Raw genomic sequence first — 18,335 nt, 5'->3', positions numbered from 1 at the left:
AGTCAGGTACAAATTAGCATAATCAGTCTTAATATATTGGGGTTATAAACCATATGTATCAGTCTGATACATGTATCAACGCTCTTTGAAATTATAGGGAAGAAAGATTTTAATTAAAAAATGCGGTATACTGTAGGTGGTGTTATAAGTTTAATTAGAAATAAGTGCATACATTTCTACAAAGAAATCAAACTATGTCACATGTCCATATTCAGAACGGCAAATAAATAATACCATTTAATTCGTGGAATTACATCCATCAAATTTGTGCTGACTAATTAGGGTACTCAGAAGCGCAATTGAAAACTGTTTGCTTATTGTGTGAAGCAAGTTTAATAAACTGTATACCATAAAAGTAAGTTCATTTAAAATATTCCGCTAAGGAATATTCTTACAGAGTGCACTTGCAGCTGTTCAAGGAGTAGATAGATATTGTGATACTGTCGAATATAGTCATCGGCCATTTTTTTCTGCTTATATACAGATGCGGGAAAACAAATAGTACTGAAATTTGTGTACGGATGACGCGCGGGTGCAATGTAGTATGAACTGTGAGCACCACATGTGTGCTCAGTTGTGTGTGGACTAGTGTAGTGTGCAGTTGGCGTGAAGATAATTTTACTCACAACAGAGGAGAAGGTGTGTATTGTCGAGTGTTATTTCTGCTCATACGGTGTGCGGCAGCATCTCACTGCAGGAGATGAGCTCGCATGTCTACTGTATTGCTCTGGAGTGTTAGCTGTGTCATATGAAGATATCATCAGCAACATATGGCCCAGTGATGAAAGCCATGCGTACATTAATCACTACACCAATCGATAATTGATTGTTGATCCATGCTTGCACGATTTGCGCGGTTTTTAAAAATCTGTCTTTACAATAACAATGGATGCAGCAAGACGGCGCTACTGCCCACACTGTAAGTGAGTCACTTGCCCTTCTGACCACGAGAATTTGGAGACCGCTTGATTCCCGTAGAACGGATTTTTCATATCTTTCCCACTCTCCTGACCTCACGGCTCCAGATGCCTACATACGGGTATGCCGAAATAGCAAATTTCCGAACAGATAATCCCTTAGCACTATACCAGAGTTGAGAGAGAAGATTCAGTCATTTGTTTTGTCGTTCCAGCAACCCGTGTTCACTAACATGTTCATCGGTCTCCAGGACCGCTATGAAGAATGTGTGAGGTAGTGGTCAACATTTTGAATACATGATGTACAGGAGCGATTCGTCTTAAATCTAATATAAATAAAAATAGAGTTGGTTTGTGTGTTTGTCTGTCTGTCTGTCTGTTTATCAGTCTGTGTGCGGCCTGGGGACCAGACGAGTGGACCGAGAGTTACCAAATTTTGATCACGGGTACCTTGGTTCAGGCCCCAGACCAAGACGAAGCGTTTCTTTTTTTTTCAAAATTCGAACCAAGAGGGTCTCAGGAGGGGGCGTTTACCGGGACATATAAAAGTTTACCGGGACCGAGTATCGAATTCACAGTTTTTGCGGTCGCTGAGATCAATATTGAAACTCCGATCGTATTCACCCTATTCGGCTGCGGGCCTGGAGTCACCGGGGGGATATCGAGGGATGTAAAAATAATCCAAAATGACCGAATCAGTGTCAAATCTATATTTTCGCGATCGCTGAGATCAATGGTGACACTTCCATTAGCGATGACTTGCAAATTCAGCTACCATTGTATGCGGTCCGGGGATCACCTGCGGGGGGAGGGGTTACAGAGACATGTAAAAATTATCCAAAATCACCGATATTAATGTCAGATCCATAGTTTTCGAGGTCGCTGAGATGAATAGTGAAACTCCGATTGCATTCACCCCATTCGGCTGCGGGCCTGGGGTCACTGGGGAGGATGCCGAGACACACAAAAATAATACAAAATGACTTATATTAGTGTCAAATCCATCCATAGTTTTCGCAGTCGCTGAGATCAGTGGTGACACTTCCATTAGCAAGGACTTGCAAATTCAGCTAACATTGTATGTGGACCGGGGCTCATCTGCAGGTGGGGGTTACCGAGACATGTAAAAATAATCCAAAATGATCGATATTAGTGTCAAATCCATAGTTTTTAGGGTCGCTGAGCTCAGTTGTGAAATTCAAGATCGCCTTTACTTTGAAATTTAGCCCTCATCAGCTAAGAAACGGGGGCCATAAAAGAGGGGTCATCGAGACATATAAAAATAATCCAAAATGACTGATATTAGTGTCAAGTTCATAGCTCTCGCGGTCGCTGAGATGAATGGTGATATTCCCAAAAGCGTTGACTTCCAAATACAGCCCCCATCGCCTGGGAGAGCTCCCTCGTGGCTAAGCAGTTAGCGTACGCGCCTTTGGCGTGGGAGACCCGGGTTCAATTCCCGGCGGGAGCTCATGTGGTTCGGATTCCACGTTAATCAGTAGGTACACGTCTCATATAGCCTCGCTGCTGAACGCGACGCTAAAAAATCACATCACCTCACCCATCGCCTGGGAGCCAGAGGCGTTTATTACACTAGTATACAAGATTTTGCTTATTATGATTTCTTGATGATGTAAATTTAATAGGGGATGATAGGAGAACAATAGAAAGAAATGCAGAGATCTTATTAAACGCTTGCAGGGACATGGGTTTAGAAGTAAATGCAGACTAAATACATGGAAGTGCGTCGGGACCGGAATACAGCAAATTATGGAGGCGTTAAAATATTAAATAATACTTTTGATAAAGTGGATAGTTTCAAATATCTAGGATCAATATTAACAGACGAAAATCATATTCACGAAGAAATTAAATGTCGACTAAAAGCAGGGAATTCGTGTTACTATTCGGTTCAAAATCTCTTGTCGTCGCGAATTCTGTCGAGGAATTTGAAGCTTAATATATACAAAACGATAATTATGCCTGTTGTCCTGTATGGCTCCGAAACATGGTCACTTACACTGAGGGAAGAACATAGACTGAAGTATTTGAGAACGAGATCCTGAGACGAATATTCGGACCTAAGAGGAACGGGAATGGGGAATGGCGGAAACTTCATAACGAGGAACTACATTATTTATATGGTTTACCCAACATTGTTAGGGTCGTCAGGTCTAGGAGGCTTAGATGGGCGGGGCATGTAGCTAGAATGGAAGAAAGTAGAAACGCTTTCAAAGTCTTGACTGGAAGACCAATCGGAAAACGACCATTGGGAAGACCTAGGCGCAGATGGGAGGACAATATTAAGATGGATCTCGCAGAGATTGGATTGCAAAGTGGAAACTGGATGCAGTTGGCTGGGGATAGAAATCAGTGGAGAGCTTTTGTGAACGCGGCATTGAACCTCCGGGTTCCATAAGCCATAGAGTTAGTTAGTTTTTAGTTAGTGATGAATTTTTATGTATTTTGGCCCCCTGAACACGAATTCGGCACTTATTTTTATGTAGTGTCAATATTTTCAATGATATAAGCATGTTTTATTTTTCTATCCATATTCGGAGTAGCAGGCAGAATATAGATTCTAAAGATTCATGCCAGAATTGTAAATTGATTAAATAGATTCTAAGCAATAATTAAGCTGTAGCCAATTCTGGTAGTAATGAAATGCACATTTTCCACAGTTATTTTATATTATCGTATAAAGTCTATCTGAGTGTACGTGCGTGTAGTTAAGTTTCAGCGTGTAAGTGTCAGTGTGTAGCTAATGTATTTGAGCAACATGTCGTCGGGTCGGAAGTGCAAGTTACGTGCGGATTCCCTTTATGTGTGTTGATACTATATTGGTCCGAAGCAGGTGAAGCATAGGATTGTGCCTGGAGCAAAATTTTGTGCAGCCTATAAAGCTTACTTCAGAATTGCGATTGGGGATCTTGACAAATCATGGACCTCACATGTGTCTTGTGGTAATAGCAGGTCGACGTTGGAACATTGGTTGTGTGGGAATAGGAAAAGCATGCCGTTTCCCATTCTGCGAGTGTGGAGAGGACCTACCAACCATCATGATGATTGTTATTTTTGCATGATCGACTTGACACATACAAGAAAGGCAAGAACAGACGTCAGCTACAATACCCAAACATACCTCCCGAGCACCTGTTCGGCATAGTGAAGAACTCCCTATTCCCTCACCTTCGCCCCAAACGATTTTCAGTGAAGAAAAAGCTCATTCCGTCAGTTCAGATAGTTCGTTCGTTTTGGAAGATAGTGAGAAACCTCATTTACTGAAACAAAAAGAACTAGATGATCTGATTAGAGATCTACAATTACCGAAAAATAAGTACGAATTGCTAGCATCACGACTCAAAGAGTGGAACTTCCTACTTCCTTCCTGCAAAATATCTAAGTAAGAAGCAAACACCAATGTTTTTCCGTTTATTTTCCTGTTGATGATTCATTGTGCTACTGTACAGAAATGGGTGGTCTTTTTAAGGCAATTGGCTTTCAATATGAATCAAAGAAATGGCGACTGTTCATGGACAGTTCGAATACTAGTCTGGAGGCTGTTACTTTGCACAACGGAAACCAGTATCCTTCAACCCCTGTTGCATATTCCATCCACATTAAGGGAAGTTATTCAAGTGTGAAGCTGATGTTGGAGAAAATTAAATATGAGGAACATCAATGGGACGTGTGTGGGTAATTCAAAATTATTGGTTTTCTTCCTGCGTTCTATGTCTGTGGGACAGTCGGGCAACTAACCAGCATTATGATCAAACCGTGTGGCCTGAAAGAACGTAGCTTATTCCAGGAACACAAAATGTGATAAATGAAGCATTAGCGCCCAGGGAGAAGATTCTCATACCAACATTATATATTAAGCTGGGATTGGCAAAACAATTTGTGAAAGCTCTGGATCGCAATTCACCTGCCCTACAATGTATCAAACAAATGTTTCCAGCTTTATCAGAGGCAAAAGTTCTGGCTGGCATTTTCACAGGGCCTCAGAGTCGTGTCATGCTTAAACAAAAAATGACAAAGTTGGAAAGAAACGCTTGGGAGGCCTTTCACAAGTTGGCGACGGAATTTCTTGTGCATAACCAAAGTGAAGCGTTTGATCACCAAGTTAAGACACTCATTGATCAATATCGAGCATTGGGAAGTAGAATGTCTTTAAAATTGCATATGCTTCAATTCACACTTGGATTTCTTAAGTGAGAATTTAGGAGATGTTAGCGAAGAGCACGGGGAACGTTTCCATAAGGACATCCAGGTAATGGAAAGCAGATACCAAGAAAGGTGGGATTGTGCAATGATGGGTAGTTATATTTGGGGGTTAGTCCGTGACGAAGTGAACGTTTCCCACAAAAGAAAAAGAATCACTCACCTTCACTTTTGATTACGGAATTCCAGTACTTGATGAACACTTTTTCCTCCAATCTCAAGTACTTTTGTATATTTCTTATAAGAAATGTAATATTCATATATTTTGGTATTTATGTATTGTTATGTACATTTTTGTTACACAGAAAGTTGATGTCCAAAATGTGTGTGTTATGTTTGTAGTTCAATGTTTGTATAAGATACAAGGGCCGCGGTGGCTCAGTGGTAGAGCGTTCACCTCTGGTACTTGGGGTCCCGGGTTCGATCCCAGCCCCCGCCAAGTGAACTTTGTGGTGGACAAACACCGTGTGCGTGGGTTTTCTCGGGGTTCTCCCGTTCCCTCCCACTTTCTTCATTCCACCATTTCATTCATTACTCATTATCACCGTCTCCTTTAGCCTAACCGGCATAACCGTGGGACGTAAAACTGAAAGATTTCATTTCATTTTCTATAAGATACAATTGTATAATATGTTACTGTTTCAATAAAATCTGATATGCTTATATCATCAAAAATTTTGACATTACGGGAAAATAACTGCCATACTCGTGTTCAGCGGGTGCAAATCATTAAGTAACCGATGAAAAACCAACACAAGCACTACCTTGATCAAAATTTGTATACCAGTGTTATTATTATTATTATTATTCGAACGAGGTGGTCTGAGGGGGCGTTTACCGGGACATGTAAAAGTAGTAGAAAATGACCGATATATATATATTCGTTGTTCAGTTTGTTTACATATATATTTTATATGACCCTATTCAACTAGTTTATAATATATGTTGAGTAACATTTAGTTGACATCCATTTGACATTTCTTATGTTTCATTATATAGTACAACAAACAAATAAATAAATGTCAACGATGAGATTTCTGTACTGTTGGTTTTGCCGCATACTATACTTGCGTGCTTCTCGACATGTAGCATATTTCCTGATGTACCTTTGTTCTTCGAGAAAATCAGATGAAACACGAAGGGTGTTTCATAAAGTTTTTTGTTTTTGCAGGAAGTCTTAAAACGTCCAGTAATTTCAGTAGAACCTGGTGCAACTAAAGTTCCCACTAATATTCGGCAACGCTACTTGAATTCGATAATCGATGAGTGCCTTAAAATGTGCAATTCGGAACAGGAAGCATACGATAAGGTGAGTATTGCAGAAGTCTAATGTAACAGTGTATATTTGTTGTCTGAGGTCTCTCCATTTAATTGTAACATTCTCAGAAGTACTTTTTGAAAATTTTGTTTGATTTTTATGTTTTTGTTTGTATGGGCAATGTATTATCTCACAGAAACAACAAAGATTAGTGAAGTAAGACATTCTTTTAAATTTTCACAACATACTAAAATTCATTTTAAAAGTAGAACGTAGTTACGCGATTTTTAACTGTGAACGCAATAAATGAGTTTATATTATTTTGCTTTATTCACAATACACATGATGTAACTTAATAATTGTAACAAGCGTTGGAAGGTGATTCGTGACACCGAGAATATCAAAAAGGATCCTATGAACATATGTCATATTGGTAAATTTAGTGAGAGCATGGAAACAGTACGTTCGAAGCGGTAGATATCGACGTACGTGTGTGTGTGTGTGTGTGTTTGTGTGGGTGTGGGTGTGAGTGAGAGAGAGAGAGAGAAACGTACGTTTGTCAGGCACAAGACAGGAGATTTTCAAATTGTCCGCAATGAACATTAATGCAATCGTGACAACGTCAGATCATGGATTGATGAACCCGTTGAAAGGTAATTGAGACATGGCAAGCAATTGCACAGACTTTCTGGATACGCTGTTCCAAGTCGTTAATATCGTTGAGAGGATTAGCATACACCACACTTTTCATGTGTCCTCACAGATAACAATCCAATGGATTCAGATCCGGAGGGTGGGCAAGCCAATGTACTGGACCGCCGTCTCGATCCAACGTCTTATGAAGTTGTTCAACCACCAGCGGACATTCACATTGAAGTGCGCGGGTGCCCCATCATGCATATATCGCATTTTGCAGCGAATCGCTAGGGGAACATTTTCCAGTAATTTGGGCATTGTGTGCTGCAAAAGGATCAAATACTGTACTCCATTCAGTCTTTTGGGTAGGATGTATGGGCCGATCAGTTGATCATGGACAATATCACACATTGAGTCCAAATTGGTATAGATGATGAGTGACAACCGTGCCATGAGGATGTGTATCTGTCCATGTGCGTGTTATGCATGTTGACGATACCATCCCTTCGAAACGTGACCTCGTCAGCAAATAGGACTAATGTTTGAAACAGCATGATGGTAGTGATCTGTTGAATGCTTCACGTGGTTAGAAATCCTCTTCTGTCAGTCCTTGTACCCTTTGCAGATTGTATGGGTACAAGGCATTTTCATGTAATGCACGCCACACAGTCATGTGACTAACATGCATTTCATGGCTAAAATCCCTCATACTCGTACCTTGTTCATTGTCCACAGTTAACACCCGTTCATCCATAACCGCCCTTTCCTTTAACAATGGACGATGTTAAAGAGGCATAATAACATAGTATATAAAGCATGTGAGAGAAATATGACACAGAGTAGAGTGGGAAGGTGTAGAAGGATTTAAAACGGAAAAAAAGAAGGATAATAAGGAAACTAAGAGACAGAATGGATACGAAGAGAAGAGAAGAGAGAGAGAGAAACTGATGAATTGGAATATTGGACTGAATATCCACGATTTGTGGAGAAAGAGTTTGGATAGAACAGAAAAGAAAGTATAACAGAAGTGTATTAAAGTGTACTTGTAGTGGCACAGGTGTCCAGTTAATAGTTTATATTTTTTAAAAATGAAAGTCTCCTCATTAAAGGTCGAGATTTGTATGTAATTAAAAAGTTGTTAAAAATGAAAGGATCTCATTTGTTCTTACAAATGACATTCCCTCATTTACTGAGATACATAAACTAGCATATAGATTTTATTTCGTAATGCATCTGATGAAGGCAATGATAAACAGGTGCGGCAGTGAAACGGGCGATTTTGAAACCCTGGAAATAGTAAGTTACGTTAGGAATCAGAAAACGAGAGTGATGCCATCTGGACAACAAACCTTTGCGTCGGTGTTCAGTTGAGATGGCGTCGTGGATCGGTGAACAACGCGCTTTTACTGTGAAGGCATTTTACAAAAACAACGACAGCTACGTGGCCGCGCAGCGTGTATTTCGTGTCCATTACAATCTCCCACGTCATGCCCCAGTTCCGTCGGCACATGCTATATCAAATTGTGGATACGGAACTTTAAGGAAACGGTTAATGTGATGAAAAAGAGGGGTGGAAGTGCGAAACGCGTGTTACAACGTTATGTTCACATGTTGAACCATTTCCTAGTGCCACAGCTTGCTGATCATCCTGTAACTGCAAACACATGTTTTCAACAAGACGGGGCTACATGCTATACCTCGCGCATTTCCATTAACGCGCTACAGAACAATTTTCCTGGTCATTTCATCTCCATGAACGGGGACATTCCCTGGCCTCCAAGATCTCCTGACCTTTCAGCGTGTGATTTCTTCCTTTGGGGTAATTTGAAATCAGATCTTCCGGTGTGACCCACCACACACCGTACAGGAACTGAAGGATCAAATTCGCGAGGAAGTTAATCAAATTTCAGTGCCAGTCCTGCGAGATGTGATGTCTAACTTCTGTAAAAGACTTGGAATGTGTGTGAAGGAAAAGGGGGTGGCACGTACGTGATGTCATTTTCAAGTAATGGATATTTTGTGTCGTGACATGTCTGTGCAAGATGTGCAAGTTGTTCAGAAACATTCCTCACAAATCACAAGCATTGTAAATTCATGTTGTAATTCTTTTATATCGCTGTGAATAAATTTGTATCGCTGGCGGAGGTTTCAAAATCGCCCGTTTCACTGCTACATCTGTTACATTGCCCAAACTGTAACACTATTATTTATGACAGCATGTCTTAATGGAACTGTTACAGGGATGAAGGTAGAGCTTAAATACTACAATATTCAGTGCCATAAAGACACACGTACTTTACCAATCTTGTATTGGTTATCTTAGTCTTTTCATAGAACTGAATTGTTTGACACAGGAATATGTTTTATATTTGTGTTCAGTATTCTTTCAGTTAACATTTAGGAAATGTGGAGTGTTTAATGTAGTGTAGTGAATTTGTTTATGCAAGGAACGTATTTCTCTGTCACTAACGTGCTGTTGATGATGTAGATGGCTTCTCTCTTATGAACCTGGAAACGGCTCGTCCTTGTAGATCGAAGAATGAAAGTTAGATACGAAGTCCACTGAATTCACCACATATCCAGTACAACAGAGAATTAGGATAGACTGTTACTTCTCACAGGGTAGGTTGAGTTCAGAGTTAGCGTTACGGACTCGGCTGTTTATCTCTGAAAGGTTAAGATGTTGGTCTGCTAGTTACGAGTGACTATATTAGAGACCGAAATGAATGAAACTAGGGCATCCTCAATTTATGTACTACATAAGAGGTAGTATTGAAATGTGGAAAATACTACCTGCGCTGCCTCATATCTAAAATCTCGACGTGTGCAAAAAATGTCAGTTTGAGAAAAATATGTTCATCAACATAAGTAACTAGGCAGTTCTTACAGTTTGTTACAATTTGTTGCACACACAATTTTACATTACACGGAACTTATACAATGAAGACAAAATATAATTCACATATGTAGACGTATCATATACTTGTTTCAGAATCTTGAGGTACTCACACGACAATTTTTATACAGGGAGTTTGGCTACGGGCATATAATTTCAAGTGCTCACCAACTGCCTCTATGAAAATTGTTGCGGAAGTACCGCAGGATTCTGAAACATGGATATTTGGATAGGGCACATATTAGTTGATAAGCGAAATCTTGACCCGACGACGGTAGGTCCCATAGTTTTGGAGCTATGGACTTTTTTTTTTTTCTTCCTTCATGTTCTCGGCAGTCTGTAACTCCGAAGGGAAGCATTAGTGCACCCGCGTTGGTGTGTACGTTTTGTCTTATCTTGGTGTCAGCAATCACCTCCCAAACATTGTCGGTGCTGTTTTGAAACACCCGATATATATTTATATATATATATATATATAGAGAGAGAGATATATATATATATATATATATATAATGGACATAGGTAGGTAGAGGTTTGTTTAAATTTTAACCATCCAATTACTGGTGTTTCAGTTAACCAATTATGCCTTTCTAAAAACTTAGTTTTGTTATCGTGGTAAAAGTGTCTCATTACCCGAATCAATTTGAAAGTTTGTAAACAAATGAAGAAGTTTTACACAAATATATTGTTAATAACATGACAGGTTTACCTTTGTAGTATTTAAGCAGTAAAGTTACGGTATTTATAAAGTTCTTGTATCTAAATTTGATGGAATAACAAGAACCATAATTAATCCTGAAGGAAAGTTCGATCTAACTGCCATTTTCTGAAGTTTCGAGTTATAACCGGAATGATGGTCTATGGGCCAAGCCAGTTGAAGTACATTCGGATCTAAGTGCCAAACCTGTGCGTAGTAGGCCAGATCATTGCCAATAGAATGCGTGAGGTGTATGTCCACAGCACAAATGCTCGAGAAAAACATCATTACCTCGGAACTGTTCAAATGGCACTTAGATCTTAATTTACTTCAGGTCTTCAGTTAGTTGATGGTTGATTTGGACTTTCTCTTTTCAGCACAGAGACCATATGAGACGGGGATGCACAGTTTAACGTGGAATTCGAAACACATGAGGTCTCATCTAGAATCGATCTCGGATCTCCGGCGCTGAAGCACACTTTCTTCCAGAAAGTCCTTTGTGTGGGATAGGGGGAGGGAGGGAAAGCGAAATCAAAATGTGAGGAAGCTGCACACACACACACACATATATATATATATATATATATATATATATATAGTCGGTAATTATTATCTGAGCTTCCAAAAATAATGCCTCGAAAAAAGTGCGCCAAGGGCATATACATGAATCTTCTATCCGGAGTTCATAAGTAATTATTTCAAATTATGAGATAATATTTGTTGGGCAAGTACAATTAAGAAAGAGGAAAGCGTGCTGTAGTAACGGACTCTACATTCATTTGTATTACGAAACTAAGAATGTTACTAGTGTCACGAGGAATAATGATTTACTTACAAATGAGTAGAACGAGTTTTTTTTTTTTTTTTTTTGTCTTTTACGCTAGCTAACATTTAGCTAGGTGATCCGTGGATTCAAGCTCCGCCCTACATTCGACATAGTTACTTTCATTATGCTCACTTACATATTTCTTAGTTTTTAAAGAGCATAATCGTAGATTGTGGAGCTCAACAAAATAAACAGTAACGCTGTTGGGTAGTCAGATAATTTGACGGCCTGACAACTCATATGAGTTTATAAGTCCGGCTATTCGTATTCCACTTTTCCTCTTCTTGATAGGGAGATGGCTTTTACCGTGAGAGTGGCTACTTACTTTGGGAAAACCAATTTAGGATTACCACTCTTGGTGTAAACTCTGTTCAGTACCGAGTATTGAAAGCATAGTCGTTGAAGCATTAACAAGTAGATTTTAGGTTCAGTGTATTGTTGTATTGTAAGAGCTTTCTTCTTGTCTTTGTAGGCTGTGGAAGAAGAAAAGAGCTGTTACAACAGGTCCACGAGTAAAATTGTGTATTTGAACGTGATAGCGAACACTATTAGCCGACTTCGAAAAGAGGCAGAAGCTGTGATTGCTTCGAATCTGCAGATTGGTGCTGGTATATATATATATTATTATTATTATTACTATTATTTCTAACCATAGCAACCGTGCCTTGCATTAAATTTACAACTGTGCAATTGTAGTGTGTTATCCAGTTGCCAGCAAAAGCACATACCTCTCTATATATGAACTCTTGTCATAAGCCAGAGGGAATGAACCAATTTGAATAAGTTTTTGTTACGTGGAGAACTTCGTTCTATCTATTTAAAAGAACTGCTTAAAATTTTGTTTATCATTTCGAGTTATATAAAGGAAATGAAAAGAAGGGAGAAGTATGTATTTTTCTGGGCAACTTCATATATTATCCTAAAGCTGCTTGGATTTCACTCTCTGTAATTTTCTGAGAAGTTTTCAATTGAGTATCGAACAATGATGTTCAATGCAGTTTATGTCCAGTAGAGCGAAGTGCACCTGACTAGATGTCATGAACCTTCTACAACCACCGTTAATTCCATGTTATACACCTGAGTGTTGAAAAATCCGTAGAAAGAGAATAGTTCCCGATGAGAATGGTGGGTGAGAATGGTTCCTTTTTCAGAACCGGGCAGTGGAACCGTATCCTACAGACCCTCACAGGTTCGTCAGGGTAACCTAACAGGACTCGGGAGATGCCATAGGGAGCTCTGGAAAGATATTTATTTCCTGTTTCAGCGTTCACCTTTCGATCAATCAAGGAACCGGCGCGCACACCCTAGTCTCGATCCTTTTGCTTCCACCAGACACTCATAAGTGATGCTCTTGACCCGAATCTCAGGTTATATACCCGGAAAGGGGAGGTATCACCATCTGATTGGCTGAGGAAGCCAAGAAAATCGTTCCGGCAGCACGCGAGAACCTATCTGCTTTATTTTGATCTGTTTGTACATAACACGTAGTATAGTGTGACGAAACAAGAGCAACAGAATATAACAACTCTACATATTTCCTTTGTTAAGCAGTACAACACTGCCATGTTACCACTATAGACCAAAATTGGCATACGATGCGCGCATAAAATTCCCGACGCAGCTGACAAAAACTCGGGCCATGGTTGACCTAGTTGAACTTGGGAAAGCACATGCCCAGTATTGGTAACAGCAGCCATAACCAATGGCGTCGCATCTCTGTACAGTATTAACTCAGGTGAGAAAAAATGCCAAATAGGAGCAGAAGATAAGAGGACATGACAGAACTCGGGAGATACCATCGGGAGCTCTGGGAAGAGTTTTCTGTGAGAGAGTCTGCTGCTATTACAAATCTGGAGATATGGTTACAAAGAATTGCTCTAGCGAGAACAAAAGTTGCACTAGAGACTGGTGTAATCCATGAGAGATATCCTGCAAGAACTTGACGGATACGGCGAGACTTGCATAAAATATACCACGGGCAAGATTGCACAGTTGAAAGAACGCTGATCCACAGAAAGTGTATTGGTGTCGAAGTCGACCTGAATGCCTAGAAAAAGTCAAGAGACTTCGTGGGCTGCACAATAGACTTGTTCCAGTTATAACACAAGGAGTTGGCGTAACACCTGGAGATCTTGAAAAAGCGACTTGCGTGAGCCAGTCAATAAAATGTCATCATAATATATATATATATATATATATATATATATATTAAAAAATGCACTAAATGTCCAATGTGATTAGATATTTTTTTTTTTTTTAATAAGGAGTTGCGTAAAGAGAGGTGAAAGTGACCATCGTGTTGGAAGATACACAAAACGATCAGTAATCTTAACACCAGAAGAACGTTGTGGCGCCGAACGTGGTAGAAGCCTTGGGCAAAATCAAGTTTCAACATAAACATATCCGGAGTTGCCTTTTGTGAGCGTGGTTGATCACAGGGCAACGCCACATGAGAACTGTATTTATAAAACATAGTCCGCTAAGACCAATCGTATATGACCTGAAATGAATCAGCATCTTTTGGTATACAAAGGCAGGAAAAGAGTTTAGCACTCAGGTAGTTGGATCTAAAATGTCTGCTTCACACAAAGCATAGATAAGATCATTCTAGTAAAGTCTAGTGCGACGAGAAGCCAATGTCGCCTCACTGGGAAGATTATGATGAAATTCATAAGCACAACACAATAAGCCCGGAGGCTGAATCACAGGATTACCAGAATAATGCGTTGTGCTTAAAATTGTGGTAACACTGACTCTTGCTCTGGAGATTCATCCTCAGAAAAGAGGACGGGGATTCAGAACACTGCCACTATCACCTTATTCTGAATCCACCGCGTCGCCAACTATAGGCATTTCACTGATATCACGTATCAAATCCTCCAGAAGTCCCACTTCTCCGGGAGGACGTGCCAAGGTTCTTGGATGCGAAGATTGTCGAAGGAACATCCAGAATACATTCTTGAGCTGTATAAAAAAAAATGAACCCTGGGACCTTCCAGCAACCGCGTGCGTCTTCCAGCTGAAGGTCTAACTCCAGAATGAGATCTGCAAGCGGGTAGTAGGCAGGCATCGGTGGTTCTATCTGGTCGTGGACTGCGGCTTCAGCAGGGCCGAGTGGAGCGTCCTGAATTGGCAAGAGAGCCCAAAAGTAAAAGTTCTCGGGAACGTTAGGTTGTAGTTGTAGACGGTGAATTTACACCATGGAACCGTTTCCTGAGAAATGGCTTGTGAATAATTTCATGTCATAAGACAAAAAATGTGACTTTTTATTTTATTTTATTTTATTTTATTTATTTTATTTTATTTTATTTTTTTTTTTTTAATAATTGGTTTTGCTGTTATTCTTGCAACTACACAGAACCCAGATCCCGCTGTTTATTCTGAGGCCTTGAGCAATGCCTCAGGAAACAATTTTCTACACATATAGAGTTACTAAATGCTATGCAGGATTCTCGAAAAATGTTTACTAAACGAGTTTTAGGATGGATGGAGCAAGTGAAAACGTTGTTAAACCCACTGAATTCGGTAAAACGTAAAGTTATTTGATAATAATGAATTATCAGATTTTTAAAGATTTTACTCTGAATTGTAGAGACAGTTTGTAATTCTTTTTATTTTTTCACAAAGAAAACTTGTTCCTATTACATATCTTAATGCTGTTTGTAGTATTTTGTCTGAAAACCGAGAAAACGACATTTTTATTTCCTTGAAGAACAAGGGAAAACGTGCAGATCTCAAATATTTTTAAAAGTAGTATTTACATTAAATGTTAAGTGCCCATTTCAGTGTTGATTCCTGTTATTAAGTACGGTACACTTTATTGTTGAACTGAATACTTAGTGGATGGCGTTTACTATACTTTTGCATTGTTTTTCAGAGTCTTCCACACCTGGTTATTTTATGCACAAAACTATCTCTCATACGGCAATGTTAGCAGGTAAAGAAGGGTCGAAGTGCAGCTGGAGTATTGAGAAACCAAAGAAGACGACCGACCAAATGTCTGGTAAGTTGTAAACTATTTCTGTTATATTATCTCTTGAAGGTATTAAAATTATGTCTTTCGACCAAAGTTTGAATACGGCTTAGAAATTGCCGACGTACCATATGTAAGAACGAGACATTTAAAGACTAATATAAGAGAGTTAATTTCATTATATATGTGCGAAAGGTGCACAGTGTCAGATCAGGACCGAACTTGCTTGCGTCATGAAATGCCCACTTTCGTCATTCTATCCATTATATCATCATTTATTAGATTTTCGAACTATGCTATGCAAAACGGCTTTCACCGTCCGTCCATCTCTTGACAGACATCAGAGCAAAAACAATAAGAGATATCGAGATACCGTTTTCTGCAATCGATTCAGCGTCCCATTGATCGGTTCCATCAACTCCGTCAACGTTCTATTCAAACCGGAAGTGGTTCAAATTAGCCATTTGTAGTTTGAACGTTTATTGCTATAAAACAAAAATGGCAACAGATAGCGAGTTTTTTGTTTGCAAACTATTCATCGTTTCAAGACAACTTATGATTATCGTGAACACTGCGAAACCAGAAGTGCTTGAAATTTACTACTGATTTTTATAGAGTAAAAACGGTAAGTGATAACGAGATGCAGTTTTTTGTAATTGATTCAGTATTCCAAGAATAGGTTCCATCTTTTCCATTAACCTTCTATTCAAACCAGAAGTGGTTCAGATTAACCAGAGGTTTCAACATTTATAGGTGCTAAACGTGCTAATACTGGGCTATTATTTTCAGGTAATGTTTATAGTTGACATCCTATAAAGAATGCAGCAAAATTGAGCAAGGGCAAAACGGCAAAAGATAAACATTTAACGAATTCATAGACATTGTAAGAGTGTGCCAAAAGTCACTGAACCGAGAGTAATGTCTGAAACTAATATCCTGTCTTGTTTTAATACAATGTTGAAACAGCTCATTATTCCACTGTTGAACGACAGTATATTAAACAACGAGTGGTTTCTAATCGCTCGATAGGTCACGGATCAAGTTTTGTGTGGTTTCCGCGTCATCCAAAAGTTTTCGATTTGAAATATCGTGATTTTTTTAAAATTCAATACTAAGAAAATACAAAATGTTTTCTGATATATAATTATACAGGTATGCTCGGAACACATTTCTTCTTCAGTGTCCATCATTTAAGATACCGTGGCACTCTTTATCATACGCTTTCTCTAGGTTGATGAAAACTATATGAAGGTCCTTCTGGTATTCTCTGTACTTTTCCAGTAGCGTCCTATGTTCAAATGTTGCATCCGTAGTCGACCATTCTGGCATGAAACCAAATTCATTCTCTGTTATTTCAATCTCTTCCTTCAATCTTGCTTCTATCACTCTCTCTAGAGCTTCATTGCATGGTTCATAAGTTTTATTTCCCTGTATTTAACTGCGAGGCAGAGTATTACTGAAGTGCAAGACTACATTCGTTCTCTACGTAAACTGTGGACTTAACTTGCGAGTGTTATATTTTAGACAATAAACAGTCTAACAAAATAGTACCAAAGCAAAAATGACGGAGGATAAGAATTGTAGTCTATGTCATGTGAGCATTTGTGATTAGGATCATAATCAATCCTATACAAATTCATTTTGTAAAACATACTTTAAATACAGGGGAAAGAATCAAAGTTAAAGACACAAAAACAAAATAGAATATACAAAATAAACATCCAATTGATTCAGTCAATATTAGTTTTCTTTTCTTACTTTCGAGCGACGATATTGGTGATCAGTGAAAAATCGAATTTGAGGTAAATTAATATTACAATATTAACTGCAGAATAACACGAAGTAACTTTAGGAATGGGAACGAGAAAGTTAAGTGTTGTGGTTTGCATTTTCTATTCATTGCATTATCAATAATTTAGGTTAACTACATCACACTATAAAATGGAGTAACTTTAAGAGAAATGACCTGTTTTAACGATCAACACAAGTGTAAATTATGCAGTTAACAGTCATCATTTCAGTGTCCTTGGTTCGATTTCCAGTGGGAGTACATATAGCTTGTAACAATGTTGGCTCATGTCTCATAAATTTTTGGTGTTGGAAAGAGGCGTTAAACTTCAAACAAATAAACATCTTACTACTGCCTACTTCTTTATTAATTTAATTTATTTATTTATTATTGTTTCTTTCTGCAGTTGAGACGTTGTACAAAGAGCTTACAAAGTATATTTTAGATGACCAGCAGCTGAAAGATAATGGATTTCCTTTTCCACATCCGGAAGAAAAAGGTCGAGCTATAGTACAAGGAACTTACTACAAGCAGCAAATTTCACCTAGTTTAACTGAAAGAATTTGCTCCCGATGCGGAAAGCAATACACAGTGAATGACAAAGGATACGCCGTTAAGGAAGAGAGCTGCTATTACCACTGGGGTCGTAAATACAGGAAGAGAGGTGAGAATTTTTTGAATCTCCATTTCTGAAGATGTTGTCGCTTATTTTGAACACTTAAAATGGAGTTCTTTAATGGTTACTGTCTAGCTTTCTATTGGCAAGACTTAAAATTAGGATGCAATTAAAATATAAAGAATCTGGAGGCAATAAATTCGTTGACATTGAAGTAAAGAGTTTGCTACATGCCAAATATGCTTATAGTAACATTTAGAGATAGTGCTTGATGAGACTAATCAATAGATCTCTGTGAGAATACTTTTGAGCAATGTGCTACCTGTCTGCCTGAAGCAGAGTGAAGAGTAAATTATTTCTAAATGTTAGTAGTTTAAACTCTAGAAATTTCCCCTCCCTATTAGAGAATTCTGTCGTTGGTACTAGAAGGGCTCAAGAAGTGCCATGGAATTTTGCTTCCCTCCCTACGCTACTAGTGTTATCCGTATCTTTCGAATGTAAACTAC

The 18,335-nt window shown here is 38.8% G+C and overlaps 1 protein-coding gene across 1 annotated transcript in view; it reads left to right on the top strand.

Moving 5' to 3' along the window:
- The window catches only part of LOC145688243 (uncharacterized), a 152,687-nt gene that overhangs the window by 94,856 nt on the left and 39,496 nt on the right, over positions 1–18,335 (top strand). The window contains exons 7-10 of the mRNA XM_081762178.1: positions 6,310–6,447; positions 11,924–12,059; positions 15,329–15,454; positions 17,620–17,877. Coding sequence (XP_081618304.1) covers positions 6,310–6,447; positions 11,924–12,059; positions 15,329–15,454; positions 17,620–17,877 — 658 coding nt within the window. The remainder of the gene's footprint in view (positions 1–6,309; positions 6,448–11,923; positions 12,060–15,328; positions 15,455–17,619; positions 17,878–18,335) is intronic.

This window comes from Thermobia domestica, chromosome 6, assembly GCF_964235325.1.
Source record: "Thermobia domestica chromosome 6, izTheDome1.hap1.1, whole genome shotgun sequence".
Taxonomy (NCBI): Eukaryota; Metazoa; Arthropoda; class Insecta; order Zygentoma; family Lepismatidae; genus Thermobia; species Thermobia domestica.
The sequence above is the reverse complement of the archived record's forward strand: the minus strand, read 5'-3'. Positions and strand labels throughout refer to the sequence as shown.